Source organism: Lemur catta, chromosome 2, assembly GCF_020740605.2.
Source record: "Lemur catta isolate mLemCat1 chromosome 2, mLemCat1.pri, whole genome shotgun sequence".
In the NCBI taxonomy this organism is placed as follows: domain Eukaryota; kingdom Metazoa; phylum Chordata; class Mammalia; order Primates; family Lemuridae; genus Lemur; species Lemur catta.
The window spans coordinates 35826209-35840937 of NC_059129.1; the positions used below are offsets into that span (position 1 = coordinate 35826209).

Genomic DNA, 14729 nt, shown 5'->3' on the forward strand with positions numbered 1-14729 from the left:
TAACTGAAAAACAAATATTTATTTTTCAGGAAAAGAAACAGAGGAGAGGGTGGGGCCCTCTGGACTTAAGAGGCCCAGGCAGCTCGTCTATGGTTGTCCAGGTAGCGCCGCAGGGCTGTAGGATAATCGGTCATGACACCAGTGGCTCCCAGGCTGAAGGCCACCTCAAAATCCGACTCTTCATTAAGGCACCAAAAGATCACCTGAGCAGGGAGTGGGGCTTGTAGTTTCCAAACAATTGTACTTGAGACTTCCCTTTACATCTAGACGGTGGGAGCGCTCCTCTGTGGAGGCCTCCCAGCAGTGGTATGCTGGAGCTGATTGTTAAATTTTCAGGAATTTTGCAAAGTGGTTATTAAATCCAGCCATTATTAAAAATTAAATTCTATGTAAACTTATAATTAAATTATATTAACAACACAGGTAATAAATACTCAAAACTTATCGCTTTCTAATTATAACCTATGTTCTTGAGGTTATATGTCTGCTGCAGCTGTACAAAGGAAATACCGTGTAATGATGAGCTACCACATGCCTCTTCCCATTCTGCATTTGGTGAGCTCATGTTGGCAGCCTGAAATTGGCCAAAGTGGGAGTATTTAAACCAGGGAAATTCACGCTCAAATCAGGGCTTTTCTTTTTTTCCTTCTGGAGAACCGGTTGTTGACTGTGTACCAGCACACCAGTGCTTCCCAGCCTGCCCTGTGTCTGTGCCTTCCCTGCCTTCCTCAGTCTTCTCCTGTGGGGACCAAGGCAGGTGGAGATAGTATTTTTATACTAGACAAGTTCCTCGATCTCTCAATTCTTTTTTTTTTTTTTTGAGACAGGGTCTTACTCTGTCATCTGGGCTGGAGTGCAGTGGCATCATCATGGCTCACTGCAACCTCAAACTCCTGGGCTCAAGCGATCCTCCCGCCTTGGCCTCCCAGAGTGCTAGGATTACAGGCATGAGCCACCACACCTGGCCTCAATTCCTAATTTGACGAATGAGAGCGGTGGTCCACACCTTCAGCTTTGTGGTGAAAATGTGAGTGAGAGGGTTGACCTGAAAGAGCTCTGTCATGCCATGCCACACGCCCCCCACAGCCAATCAGCAGCCTGGCCTGTCTGTGAGGCCGTCCATCCCCAGTGCTGCCACCCGAGCCAAGTCCTGTCAGTGGCAGCAGCACCTGCTACTGAGACTCTCTGCTTCCACAGCGGTCCCCACAATCTCTTCTCCACATTTTGTTCACTCAGCAAACCTCAACTGGATTGGGTCTTTCCACTGCTTCAGACCCACAAAAGCTTCCCTTCCCTCTGGGCTGAAGTCCATGTTCCTTACTGAGGTCCATGGGCTGGCCTCAGCCTCTGCTGCCTTCTCTAGCTCCCCTGCCCCTTCCTCCAGGCTGCAGCCTGGGGGACCCTCTCAGCCCCTCTGCCAGCTCCCCCAGCAGTCACACATGCTGGGCCTCCTGGCTGAGATGTTCTCCCCTCCTTCCCCGAGAGCCGGCTTCCTCCCATCCTTCATATGGCTGCTCACCCCTCACTTCCTCCAGAAGGCCTCTGAGCCCACAGACCACAGCACTCTGTTTCCTTTCTGTCCACTCATTGCCCTTGCAATGGCAGCTTCATTTCTTCTCCTGCCCTTGATGGTAAGCTCCCATTCTCAGTACCACCGTGCCTAGAACATTCTCAACAAAGTTTTGCTAATTAAATGACCTGGCCAAAGCTGATGCTCAGGGGAGGAGGTGGTACTGGGCCTGAGCTGTCCCTGCTCTGGTCCTTCCCCAGCCCCCCATCAGGGATCAGGATAGTAGGTTCAATACATCATCCTCGACATCATGGCTAATGTTTACCATGCCCTTACTGAGTACCAGTTACATATCCAAAAGAATTAAATATAACATTCTCCTCATTTTTCAGATGAAGAAACTGAGACTCAGAAGGTGGGTGACCTGCCCAAGTGATCCAGCTCGTTAGTAGCAGACTGGGACTGGACCCTGCTACCAGGCCTACGTGCTGCGGGAGTGGCAGTCTGACCTCACCTGCACCCCACGGTCCTCCAGGTGGCGGATCAGACTCTTCCTCATGATGAGCCTGCAGGGTTGGGTGGGGTGACAAAGGGAGCGATGAGACGGGACAGAGAAGGGCAGTGGCAAGTCTCTAGGGGATTCTCCATCTAACCTTCTTGCTCAGCTCACCATCTGGAAACCGTAGCTGTCAGCTGGTTCAGCCAAGAGCAGGGAAATGGGAAATAGGTCCTGTGGAGAGATGGGGGGTCAGCCCTTCAGGTACCCCTCTGTCATCGCAGGGGAAATAGTGACCCCCTGACCAGTGTAACCCTACCCCCCTAGAAGAAACTTTGTAGTTACCCAAATGAACAATTCACCCACTATTCAGTGAGACCCTACTCTAATATCCATGCTTTGAGGATGTGTCCCTCCCCTCGCCATTTTATTGTTAAGGAAACTGAGTCTTAGAGAGCTAAGGTGACCTGCCAGTCACAAAGCAAAGCAGTGGTGGGGCCAGGGCCAGGACCAGGACCCAGCTTGATTCCAAAGCTGGACACTGACTCTGGAGGGCCTCCTGGTTGGGCCTGGCCAGCTTGAGACCAGACAGCACTTCATGGTTCAGCTACTTGCCCCTAATTATCCCACTCCAGGGTGACTTTAGAGGCCCTTTATAGTGTCCCAGGGTAGGCTTTGGAGGAAGACCCAGGGCAAACCTGGGCTCTATACTTCTAGCTGTGTGACCTTGGACAAATTACAGAATCGCTCTGAGTCTCAGAATCTCCATGGGTACCATGGGGAACATGATTTCTATACCTCCTGGAGGTGCTGTAGGGTAAAGATCAAATAAACCAAAAGATGTAAAAACACTTTACAAGTCCTGTATAAAAAGTCACGTCAGCTGGGCACAGTGGCTCACGCCTGTAATCTCAGCATGTTGGGAGGCCCAGGTGAGAGGATGGCTTGAGCCCAGGAGTTCTAGACCAGCCTCGGCAACAGAGTGAAATCCTGTCTCTACAAAAAAATTTTAAAAATTTAGCCAGGTGTGGTGGCTCATGCTTATAGTTCTAGCTACTTTGAGAGGCTGAGGCAGGAGGATCACTTGAGCCCAGTAATTCCAGGTTGCAGTGAGCTATGATTGTATCACTGCACTCCAGCCAGGGCTACAGTGAGATCCTACCTGCAAAAAAAAAAAAAAAAGTTACCTACACAAAGCTTTTAGCATAATGATCTCTTTGTAGCAAGGGATTGTGGGGGCTGGGTAGGAGCCTCTCTCAGGACAACAGAGGGGAGCAGACAGAGAGCACTGGGGACCACGTATAGAAGTTGTTAGAAAGCAAAGGGTGAGGCCAGGCCTGAAAGCTAGGAAGTATCCAAATTCCTGATACTTTACCCAGCTGTTACTTTGTTAATCCCTGTCTCCCTACAGGAGAAGGCTGGCTTTTTCCTTCTGAGAGTTGAGAGAGCCACACTCTAAAGAGTTACTATAGTATCTGTCTCCCCAGCCAGACTGTAAACTCACCAGGGCCTCACCCCACCATTGGTCTTATTTACTGGTATAACTTATTTACTGGAACAGCGGAGACATTCAATAAATATGTTGGATGAATAAATGAATGCTTTACTCTGAAGCTGCTTGTCAGTACACAGCTGCATGTAATTTCACACGTGTTCTCGAATGCTGGGGAGGATCCACCGTGTTCAAAGGGCCTTGGGGGTTACCTTGGGGGGATCCAGGGAGCTGGGGAAAAAAGGACTCCTCCCCCGCGGGGACCCTGAGCAATGGGCTTGGGGGGGGGTGTTTTTATGAGGTTCTGCCCCACTCTGGTACCTGTTGATGATGGTGGGCAGGAAGCAGAAGAAGAACTTCTCTGGGATGGGGGTGAAAGGCAGCAGCCCCAGGTAATAGAGCAGCAGCAGCCACAATCCTCTGCTCACCGTGAAGGACCGTGGCATCTCAGCATTCTGGGGAGAAAGCAGAGGGTGAGAAAGAGATCAGACTGCTCTTGGGGAAGCAGAGAGGAGGTGTGAGCTGCAGGGGAGTGGTGGTGGATGTTCAGGAGGTCCTACTACCGGCATGATCAAAGTCACATCTTGGCCCAGTGTTCGAGATCTAAATCCGGCTTCCTTGTTGCCACCACTGTGTGGTCCCTCACCCCCCTCACCAGCTGCCTCTTCAAGCTCTACCCTGGGAGACCCTGCTCAAGGGCCAGTTCCTCCAGAACCCTCCCCGACCCCTCTAGCTCAGGCCCCTCAGGACTCTGGCTCTTGGGAGGAGGGGACCCTGGAGCAGGAAGGACAGGGACTCACGGCAGCCTTGCACTTCTTCATGACTGAGCTCTTCTCTGAGGCCCAGATGGAGATTTCATTGCGGTCAAAGCGCCTCACCAGGCTTGCTATCTGGGAGGAGGAGACAAAGGTGAGGGGAAGCCAGGCCTCTCTCCAGCTGGGCCACTGCCCCCCTCTGCCTGCAGCCCCACCTTGTGAATGAGCTCTTCATTCTCTTCTTTGACCTCCAAGCTCATGGGCGTCCTTGGGAACCTCTGGAACATGTCCTCCAGACTCACCATGCGCCGGTCTGACCCGTGAGTAAAGTGGCCTGGGGCAGGGGGGTAGTTGTGGGAGGAGGGTTCAGAGGAGGAATGTTGGGCTGGGGGTGGGAAGCCAAGGCAGCGGTCTGGGGAAGGTGGGCCGGGCTTGGTCATAGCTCACAGCCCTTGCTCTCACCTGGTGAGAAGTAAATCTCCAGCTCCTCCTTGTAGAGGGGCAGGTCCTGGGGAGGGCAGGAAGTGCGTCACTGGAGGCACACGTGGAGCCGTGGCAACTCTCTGTGTGGGCTGGGGGTCAGGGTGAGGCCCACCTCAAAGTCCAGGCTGCTCACATCCCTGTTCAGGCCTGACTGGCGGGACAGGTTCTCATCATGTGACACCACCACCACTCCGTCCCTTGTCAGCTGGCAGTCTAGCTCTAGGAGGTCAGCTCGCTGGGTCATGGAGCTATGGGAGCAAAGGTCAATGGGGAGCGGTGGGGGGGTCGGGGGCACAGAGTGGGAGGACTGGGATTGGCCAAACTGCATGTCAGTGGGGAGGTATGTAGGGGAATAGGGGAGGGGTGCAGACTTCACTGTGGGATGTGCAGGCACACCTTTAGTGTGCTCCAGTCACAGGACCCCTTGGTATGATGCAGTGCACAACTGGCACAACCTTACATGGCCACTCGGCCAGGGGCAGGTGCACTCACTTCTCCATGGCCTCCATGGTGTGCTCCAGCCGCTCTCCAGATCCTGTGTGGGATAGCTGGGGTGGGTCCCTGGGGCCTGGACTGGCCTGGTCACCTTCCTCTCACTGGCCTCCCTCCTGCCTCCTCTTCCCAGTTACTGCTGGTTGAGCCAGATTCTCCCTCCCTATCCATCCCCTGCCCTGCCACCTTGCTGTCCTTCTGCTTTGGTCCTTGCCCTGTTTCTGGCATCCTGCCCATGGACTAACCCTTCTTTGCTGTCCACCTTGGCGCCTGTCTTGCCATCCTCGCTCCACCCCATCCCTGCCAGTCCCTCCCTTCCCTCCCTTGCCCAGCTCACCTCCTCGGTGGGCCCCCAGGCGGACACGATAGGCTGGAGTCCAGGGTGTGTACAGCAGGCGAGGCCGGCGCAGGAAGAAGATGGACAGCATGACATAGCTGCCCAGGGCGGGCAGGGCGTAGTACAACAGGGGACCCATGGCCACACTCCGTGGCTCCCACAGCCACGAGCTCAGCCGTCTTGAAGGAGGACTGTGCTGCCTCACTGCCTGCCTAGCCGGTGTGGGCTGGCTCTTGTACTGGCCACTGCCACACCCCTGGGACCTGCTGAGCCTGCTGCTGGAGCGAAGCCAGGCTGCAGGGCTCAGCTGGAGCCAGGGTGGAAACAGAATAGGCAGGCAGCCTTTCAGGGAACCCAGCACCCCTCCATCCTTGGCCACATAGCAGGAATAAAGTCCCCCCCAACCAGGTCTGTTGTGGCCTTCCCCACACCCACTGGTGCTTGTGGCCAGGGTACACAACACACCTGCCCCTTGCCATTCCAGAGAATCTGGGGATGTGTAAGGTACCCCTGAGTCACCCCCAAATCACCCCCAGCCAGTCAGACAGGAAGCCGTAAGAGAGGGGAGAGGAAAGTGACTAAGGTGAAAACTGACCCCACCCCACTCTTTCCAGGAGTCTGGAGCTCCTTTCACCCCCATCCTCAAGCTTGGCCACCCGGGAGCCAAAGGGCACCAGGGTCACGCACAGCCACAGCTGGGCAGCAGCTGGGCTGAAGCCAGTCCTCAAAGCAGCAATGGTGAGGGTCGGGGCATCGGCAAACACAGACAGAGCCAGGACCATCCGTATACACATCTCTATATTTATATATTAGATACAGGCACAGGGAGGTGGGCAGGGGGCACCAGGTGCTCCACGTACCCCCAGCTTCACTTCCGCTCACCCACACACAGAAGCAGCAAGGGCGTTAGATGTGGCAGCTTTGAGGGGAGGGGTTCGGGCCTGGCCCTGCTCCTCAGGGATACCAGCCCTTGGGACTTAGGAATGTTCCTTCAGGGAAGCAAGGTGGGTTTTAATGAGATGAGCGGGGCAGGGCTTGCCCTGAGTCCTCATTCAGTGCCGCCACCCCACGGTGGGTCCTGGGGCAGCCAGAGCCCTTCCATTCCAGAACGACCAGACTGGGATACCTGGGCTAGGTGAAGACAGAGCAGCACAGGGAAATTCGCTCTGGGGCCACGTGAGCCCTAGGGCCCCAGCAGGAGGGGGTGAGGGACACCTTGGCCTGGCTGAAGCAGGACGCCTGAGCAAAGGGAGAGAAGGTGGCCAGGCCCACCCTCTGAGCCGGCCTGGGCTGCCGGGGTCTGGGCTGGGCACAGTGTCCATTTCTAACAGTCTGGCGGGAGAGGGGCAGGCAGGAGGCAGGACCTAAAGGAAAAGATAGGCCGGGAAGGAATCGTTAGTACTCATGAGAGGACCTAACAGAGCCCCGACCTCAGTGTCCCTCATCTCATCCTGACGTTGGATAAGATGCATCTCAGCTTCCTCACCTGTAAATGAGATAATTACATATTTTTATATATTTTACATATTCATATATATTTTTAGAGATGGGGTCTTGTTTTGTTGCCCAGGCTGGAGTGCAGTAGCGTCATCATAGTTCACTGCACCCTCAAACTCCTGGGCTCAAGTGATCCTCCTGTCTCAGCCTCCCAAGTAGCTGGGACTACAGGCACGTACCACCATGCCTGGCTAATTTTTTAATTTTTTTTGTAGAAATAGGGTCTTGCTATGTTGCCCAGACCAGTCTTGAACTCCTGGCCTCAAGCGATCCTCCCACCTCGGCCTCCCAAAGTGTTGGGATTACAGGTGTGAGCCACTGTGCCCAGCCAGTGGAGATAACAATAGTACCTATCTCAAGGTAGTGCTATAAGGATTAAATGAATTAATACATGTAAACCTATTAGAACTATGTTGCGAGTTCTCTCACTGCTTGCTCTCCTTACTAGACTGTCTCCAGGAAACGGTGATGCAGAGAGGTGAGGTGTCTCGCACGGTACCACACAGTGCTTAATGAGTGGCAGACCTGGGCTTGAGCCCAGACGTGTCTGCCTTCTTTCTAACAGACCACAGCTGGCCAAAGCCAGGAAGAGACTGTAGGAGGGAAGTAGGGCAGTGTGGGTGGGGACAGGCCCAGTGGGGTCCCCCACAGCTGTGTGAACTGCCGACCTGAGCAGCAGGTGTGCGAGGGCCGGGCATCTGGGTCAGGGTGGGTGCTACTGGGCTCCTCCCAAACAAATCACAGCCCCACCTGCCTCTCTGCCCACACTGGGAGAGCCAAAGCCTGGCTCTGCTCCTCAGATGGGTGACAGGCACCCTCAGTGACCTCTGGAGGTCTGGAATGGCTACTGGGGCTGGAGCATGCAGGGTGTTGACAGGTGGGAGATATCTGGGGTTGGAGGACTGAGTAGGCCACAAGTCTGGGCCTGGGCAAGCCCGTGACTGTGTGGAGGTGTGTTAGGCACCCTGGTGTCAGGTGAGCGTGTGCGCGGGCAGTGGGAACACTCACCAGGCCCAGGGGTGGGACCGTCTGTCCAGGCTAGGGGGCCTCCAGCACCCCAGGCTGGAAGCGGGCCGTCTCCTGGAAGATGAGCTCCTTCAGCCGCTCCTTGGGGAGGTCATCCAGCTCCATGTCGAAGGTGAAGGGCTCCTCAGCGACCGGCTGGGGTGGCAGACAGTGAGGCTCAGGGCAGGTGCTAGGGGAGGCCCGTGCTCCCGCCGGCCCTGCTGCGGGGGGCTGGCCCACCTCATCCGTCGGGTCGTAGTACTGCTCTAGGTAGGGGTGAGCCAGTGCTTCCTCCACTGTGATCCGTTTGTTGGGGTTAAAGGTTAACATCCGGTCCAGCAGGTCAAGGGCTAGGGAAGGACAGGAGTCAGGGTCAAAGGGAAGGCTGGAGGAGCTCCTAGAAGCATCACTTTGCTGCTCTGTGCCCAGGGGCCTATCTCCTCAGGTGGCTGCTGGGCTCACGCACCCTTCTCTGCACCCAGCGTTTAGGCCGTACCAGCCCCCTTGTCTCTCTCACCTTTGGAGTCCGACTTGGGAAACAGTTTGGCCCAGGCCACCTTGGTCTTGGAGGGCAGAGACTGTAGGTAGTTTCGAGCCTTCATGTTGATGATGCAATTGAGGTCCTCCTGGGATGGGGAGCCGAGGATGCCTGCAGATAAGGAGGTGACTTGGTGAAAGATCTCCTCCTTCTGGGACTAGGACAAGCAAGGAGGCAGGAACGAGAGCTCCCAGCTCAGCAACTCACTCCTGTCCCTCACACGGTCACCTCCAGGCCACTGGTGTGCTGGTGAAGAGCGAGGGGCTGGATTCAAGCAGACCTAGCTCAAACCCTGGCTCTAGCGCGTCCTTAGGTGGGGGCTTAGCCTTTCTTTTCCCATCTATCAAATGGGGATAGTGTCTACACCTCACTGAAATACTGTGAGACACTGGAGGGGCCCTTCACTCTGACCCTCAAGAAATCTCACCTCAGATAAGCTAACACCTGCCCCTCAGCTGGCCAGGCGCCCTCACCCAGAATGTGGTTGAGCTGATCCAGGTAGTGCTTGCCAGGGAAGATGGGCCGGTTGGAGAGCATCTCAGCCAGGATGCAGCCCACAGACCAGATGTCAATGGACTTGGTGTAGCCCTGGGGAGGAGGAGAAAGTGGTGGGCTCCCGGGCCAGCCTCAACAGGGTCCTATCGTCTGGGCTAAGCCACCAGCTCCAAACTAGTCCAACAGCAGCCAGAGAGACAGAGGGCAGAGGCCTGGAGGACCCAATGCTCAGCTTTCCTGCAGAGCCCAAGTACCAGAGGGAAGTGACAAGGCCCACAGGGTGGACTTCCAGTGCCATGGGGGTCAGTACCTGGCTCAGAGGTGGCTCCAGAGCTTCCTGGGACCTGGCCCCTTCCCTTCAGGGCTGGGGAGCTCTCCTACCTTGGAGTTCAGCATGATCTCTGGGGCGCGGTACCAGCGTGTGGCCACATATTCCGTCAGAAAGCCAGTGTGGTCGTGCTCAGGGTCAGCAATCCGAGCCAGGCCGAAATCACAGATCTGGAATCAGACCCCGGCTGCTGAGCTCTGGGCTGCCGCCTTCCACAGCCCAGGTGGCCACACTGTTCCCCTTGCTTGTGATGCGCTCCTGCCTGAGGTTCCTACTGGTCACCTGGAAGCCCGAGACCCTAGGGGAAGAGGGGACAGGTGCCCAACCTCTGACCTTAAGGTCGCAGGTGGTGTTAATGAGCAGGTTGGAGGGCTTTAGATCCCGGTGGAGCACGTTGGCTGAGTGGATATACTTGAGGCCCCGCAGGATCTGGTAGAGGAAGTAGCAGATGTGGTCATTGCTCAGCTGCTGGCTTTTGAGCAATTTATACAGGTCTGTCTCCATTAGGTCCTGCACAATGTAGCTAAGCATGGTTCCGGAGACCCCCGGGCAGGGGGCAGCAGGAGGCACTTGGTTAAGGAAAACAGGCCCTGGCAACTAGGCTGCATGTCCCCTCCAGCCAGAGCCCCTTGGACTTAACGATCTGCCAACCCATATCATGAGCTGGGCAGGGCCACATGCAGCACCAGGGCTCGGAGCCTCTGTTGCATCTCAGCTGAGGCACTGTACCCTCCTCAGCAAGGCACTTCATCCTGTGGCCTCAGTTTCCCTACTGGGGAGACAGGGGTAATAATAAACCTTGGGAGGCAGGAGAGCTTCACAGTTAAGAGCAGAGCTCAGGAGTTAACCCAATGATGTCTGAAATCCCCACTCTACTACTCGCTGACTTTATGATCTCAACCTGTCTGTGCCTTGACTTCCTCATCTGGAAAGCAGGGAAAATAATTGTTCTGTAGAGTGTGGTTGTGAAGACTAGATGAGGTGACCCGCGTTAAGCTGCCAGCCCAGTGCTTGGCACCCTGTGAGTGCTCAGCAAACGTGAACTATTATTGCTAATATGAGTGCCTGAGTCACGTGGCTATTGAGGGACTTAAATGAGATAATGCATGAACACCATCTGGCATGCAATGTTTGCTTAAAAATAAAATGCCTGACTTACGGGAATGGTTTGTGCAAGAAAAATGAGGAGACACTCCCAACAGTACACTCCTACTCAAGGAGGAATGCTTGGCCATACATCATGAGATAGAGGAGTGAGTGTCTTCATATTTGAAGATAAAACAAAGATTAAACATAAATAAATAAATAAATGCCATTTGGCTTGTCTGTGGAAGAGTAAGTCAGGACTGTGTTTTAGAGTCAGCCTTAAAAGGGTCTTCAGGGAACATCTTGACCAACCCTGCTGTTTTATAGATGGAGAGCCCCAGCGAGAATGCAGTCACTTGCTTAAGGTCATGCGGCCAGCTGGGGGTGAGTATGGAATTTCCTGTCTAGTCTGTGGTGGGGGCTGCAGACTCTGTAGTACCAATTCCTTCTCTTGGGTGGAGGACTGGGACTGGCAGCAGTGGGCAGGATAGGGAAGAGGTGATGGGTGTTACAAGGTGGCAACAACAAGGCCAGGCAGGAAGTGCATAACAAACTAGGAAAGCAATATTAAGGGAGGGCAGCAAAGGCTAGGCTGTCCCTCCCTGGGCAAGGTGCAAGTCTACAGGTGATTAGGTGGGGCTCTGAGTGGGAAGTCCCAGAGAAAGGACAAATTCCCACCTGCGGGAGGGGAGCAGGCAGCAACAGAAATACTTGATTTTAGGCTTCTGGGCCTGGGTTTCCTCATCTTTGAGATGGAGCTGATGAGGCCATCTCATAGCGCAGCTGGGAAGTAGAATAAGAAACGTGGAAGCACTTGTCACACATGGCACCTGACACATAGGAGGCCCTCAAGAAAAGGCAGTTTTGTTTTTCCCTGCCTTCACTCTAGTCTGGGGACCCAGAGAGGAAAGAATCATCAGTTTGTTAAGCAAGAACTGGTTGTGGACAGAAACTGGATCATGTCACAGAACTACAGATGTCAGAAGACAAAGCTCTCATAGAGACCATCTTGCCCAGTTCCCCCCCCCTGAGGCAGGGAGCAGAGAACCGACTTGTCCAAGGTCATTCCGCCTGGCTGCAGCAGGCCAGGATTCATCTGAGACCTCCAAGCCCTGTTACACTCTGTGGCCTCTCCTCAGCTGGAAAGTTTCTTTTACTGGGTTTGTTTTGGAGGGTGGCAGGGAAGATGGAAACAAAAAGAAAGCCAGTGTTCCCCAGCCCAGCTCTGAAGCTGTTCCTGGACAGCCATCTGGCCAAGGTGAAGGATACACATCCCGCATGGCCTCCAGGGTGGGCGCTCGCAGAATGTCTCGGATGCCAATGACATTCTCATGACGGAATCGCAGCAAGATCTGGATCTCTCGCAGCGTGCGCTGGCAGTACGTCTGATGCTCGAAGGGGCTGATCTTCTTGATGGCCACTCGAGTCTTGCGCACGTGGTCATAAGCTGAGCTGAGAGGGCCAGAGACATGCTGCTGGTGTGGCCTTACAAAGGGGGAGTCCAGGCCTGGTGGCCCCACCCAGGCCTTGGCAGGGAGGGGAGGGAGCAGGAGAAAGCTCTGGCCAAGTCATAAACAATGCTGGTTCCTTCCTGCTGTGAAGGCCTGGGATCTCCAGGGAGAAAGCTGGGGACCAGCCAGGCAGCCCTTCGGTGACTTCATAAACAGAGGAAGAGCCTGACCGCTGACTTCCCCTCTCCTCAATCCCCTTCCATTTGCCCTGAGCCCTCCTCTGCCCTGCCCAGGAAGGGCTCCTTCAACCCAAAGCTGGCCCAGCGGGTGGAGATGAGTAGATGAGAATGAAGCAAATGCTGAGAGGAGGCACTCGTAGGAGGGATAGAGAGAGTGGATGAGGTGAGGGGCCTGGGCAGTCTGCTGTCCCTGAGGAGCAGAGGCCCAGAGCACATGGAGGAGCCAGGAGAACTCGCAGACCGCTCCCAGAAGATGCAGGGAGGCACTCCTGCCCCTCATCCCTTACCGGGCCCCTCCCAAGGGACCCAAAGCCCTGCCCCATCCTGAGCTCTGCTCTTCTCTCCCCAACTGCCTGGCACAGCTTCACTGGGGGAATTCAAGACACCCTCTGCCCCCAAAAGGGGCCCTCACCCACCCTTCCCTAGGGACATCACATCCCCGAGGATACTTACTCTCTGTGCCTCACCCCTTGTCTCCAGGGTCCCGGAGGCCCCCACCACAACCCCATATCCACTTAGATGCCCCTGCTTTCATTGTAGAAGGGTCAGTTCAAAATCTCCAAGCCCCCTCCCCCAGAAAGCACTCAAAGGCTCCCTCCCTGGGACGCTCCCAAGCCTCCAGAGCCCCCTGCCTCTGACGTTCCGAGTCTCCACGTCCCCGAAAGCGCTCAGGACCTCTCCCCTCCGCCTCCCTCGAGCCCCCTCCCCCTGAGTCGCCCCCTCCCTTGGAACGCCCCTCACCTGACCATGCCGTACGCGCCCTCGCCGATGTACTGCAGCTGCGTGTAGCGCGGCCCCACGTCGAACGGCTGCCCCTTCACTATCTCCACTTCCCCCGCGACCCCCGGGCCGACCCCATCGGCTCCCCGGGGATCCCCGCCCCCGCCCCCCTGAGCCGCCGCCGCCGCCGCCGCCATCTCCACTCCTCCCCTCCCGCCCGCCTCCCCCGGCGGCCCCGCCCGAGGCCCCGCCCCTTCCCGCCCGCCCTGTCACCCGCGGGGCCGCGCGCGCAGGCCCCGCCCCCGCCCCGCCCCCGCGCTCCCGGTCACCCGCGGGGCCGCGCGCGCAGGCCCCGCCCCCGCCCCGCCCCCGCGCGGCCGCGGTCGCCGCGTGACCCGGCCCGGGCGCACCGGGCTTCCCGCCGCGGGTGCCGCGGTCCTCGGCCCCGGCATCGGCTGTGCCAGTTGCCGCGAGGCCCCGCAGGGCCGTTTTAGGGGCGTCCGCGCCCTCCCCTCGAAGGCGAAGCGGCGGGTCGGGCCGGCCGGTGACTTACCCCGGGCCGCGCCGAGAACGAGTACTGGAGCCGGACCAGAGCCGCGGCCCTAGGTCACCCTGGGTCACAATTTTTTGGAATGAATGAATCAGGTTTTACAGATGGAGAATCTGGGAGTGGGGTTAACTAACTTGGGCAAGGTCACCGTAACAATGACAGCGGAGACTCAGAGTGATGTCTTGTGACGCAGAGGCAGCTGTCGCAGGTCACGGGCGCCCGCAGGCTGTCAGTCCATCCCTCCCGTTTCACAGTGAAGATGTGAGCTGGAAGCCTCACAAAAACACACAGCTCCTAGGCTTCAGTAAGTAATGGCGGCGTTTTTTCTCCCTGAGAAGCTGGGGTTAGGTCCTTGTATGCATTACAGATCAAGAGACAAAATGGAACAGTAATTATGATTCTGAAATTGCTCCTGATTACACCCACAGCCCGGCATTCTAGCTCAGATTAGTGAGACTGAGTTGCTGGTTCCCAATACCCCATAGGTCAGTGAAGGTTCGAGAGGTGCTCATTAGATCAGTGATTTTTTTACTTATTCATTTGACAAACCACTGAATGGCACCGTGTACCAAGCTCTGAGCTAGGCACTGTGGCTGAAGACAGGGTGTTACAGAGTGTGAATTCATGGTTGAGAGCAAGAACTCTCTGGAGCCAGAGTGCCTGGTTTAGAATCCCATCTTTGCCACTTACTGGCTGTGTTACCCTGGGCAAATAACCTACTGGCCTCTCGTGGAGGTTCTAATCTATTGAAGAGACAAGATGCACATGCATAATTCAGCTTAATACAAGATAGAAGGACGTACTATATGGTGTGTGAGCTCAGGGATGGGCAAGATCAGTCTTTGTAGAGAAGTGAGGAGAGAGTAATGGAGGTGGCGTTTGAGTCATTGAAAAAGCAGGAGGGCTGCAGAAGGCTGTGACCAGGAAAGCCATCAAGGGAAGGGCACCGGAGCCAAGGCGTAGAGGCGGGAGCGTGACCCGTCCGGTGTGGCTGCAGTGAAAAGGATGAAGGGGGTTCAGGCTGGAGGAGTAGTTTGGGGCCAGATGGAGGAAGGCCATGGATTCCGGCAAGGAGTTTGGATGTTACTCAGTAAGTGTAAAAGCCCTTGAGGGGCTTTTGCCAGATCATTTTGCAACTGCGGGAGATCATAGTGAGTCAGAGAAAACACCACAAGAGTTCCTCATGGAGCCAGGTTTCCTGAGTGGGAGTGTGTGTGCAGGGAGGAGTCTGCCACCTCCTGCTGCGAAGGCTGAT

The 14729-nt window shown here is 55.8% G+C and overlaps 2 protein-coding genes across 5 annotated transcripts; both read right to left on the bottom strand.

The window, feature by feature from the left end:
* GDPD3 (glycerophosphodiester phosphodiesterase domain containing 3) lies at positions 1-6255 on the bottom strand. Of its 3 annotated transcripts, none has more exons than XM_045543436.1 (10): positions 5566-6255; positions 5229-5271; positions 4849-4984; positions 4716-4761; positions 4469-4587; positions 4299-4388; positions 3820-3953; positions 2181-2240; positions 2025-2076; positions 1-203 (listed from the first exon to the last, which is right to left on the bottom strand). In XM_045543436.1, exons 1-10 carry the CDS (start codon positions 5702-5704, stop codon positions 66-68), a joined length of 957 nt encoding a protein of 318 aa, XP_045399392.1. In that variant the 5' UTR covers positions 5705-6255; the 3' UTR covers positions 1-65. The 3 variants fall into 3 exon arrangements, 2 of the variants coding, with proteins under 2 accessions (XP_045399392.1, XP_045399393.1); XR_006733457.1 differs by having other exon boundaries at positions 172-203; positions 2164-2240; XM_045543437.1 differs by lacking the exon at positions 2181-2240.
* A 91-nt stretch (positions 6256-6346) lies between these two features.
* MAPK3 (mitogen-activated protein kinase 3) lies at positions 6347-13201 on the bottom strand. 2 transcript variants are annotated; one of them, XM_045543434.1, is made up of 9 exons: positions 12946-13155; positions 11784-11966; positions 9762-9951; positions 9482-9598; positions 9079-9193; positions 8585-8716; positions 8308-8417; positions 8071-8223; positions 6347-6929 (listed from the first exon to the last, which is right to left on the bottom strand). In XM_045543434.1, exons 1-8 carry the CDS (start codon positions 13119-13121, stop codon positions 8101-8103), a joined length of 1146 nt encoding a protein of 381 aa, XP_045399390.1. In that variant the 5' UTR covers positions 13122-13155; the 3' UTR covers positions 6347-6929; positions 8071-8100. The 2 variants fall into 2 exon arrangements, with proteins under 2 accessions (XP_045399390.1, XP_045399389.1); XM_045543433.1 differs by having other exon boundaries at positions 8071-8417; positions 12946-13201.
* Between the last annotated feature and the right edge of the window lie 1528 nt (positions 13202-14729).

Coding starts and splice junctions, on each gene's coding strand:
- GDPD3 (XM_045543436.1), bottom strand. CDS start 5,704: ATGGGTCCCCTGTTGTACTACGCCCTGCCCGCCCTGGGCAGCTATGTC. Junction 4,588..4,715: donor GGAGATTTACTTCTCACCAG/GTGAGAGCAAGG, acceptor CCCCTGCCCCAG/GCCACTTTACTCACGGGTCA. Junction 2,077..2,180: donor ACAGCTACGGTTTCCAGATG/GTGAGCTGAGCA, acceptor CCAACCCTGCAG/GCTCATCATGAGGAAGAGTC.
- MAPK3 (XM_045543433.1), bottom strand. CDS start 13,121: ATGGCGGCGGCGGCGGCGGCGGCTCAGGGGGGCGGGGGCGGGGATCCC. Junction 11,967..12,945: donor GGCGCGTACGGCATGGTCAG/GTGAGGGGCGTT, acceptor TGGCCCTCTCAG/CTCAGCTTATGACCACGTGC. Junction 9,194..9,481: donor AGATCATGCTGAACTCCAAG/GTAGGAGAGCTC, acceptor CCTCCTCCCCAG/GGCTACACCAAGTCCATTGA.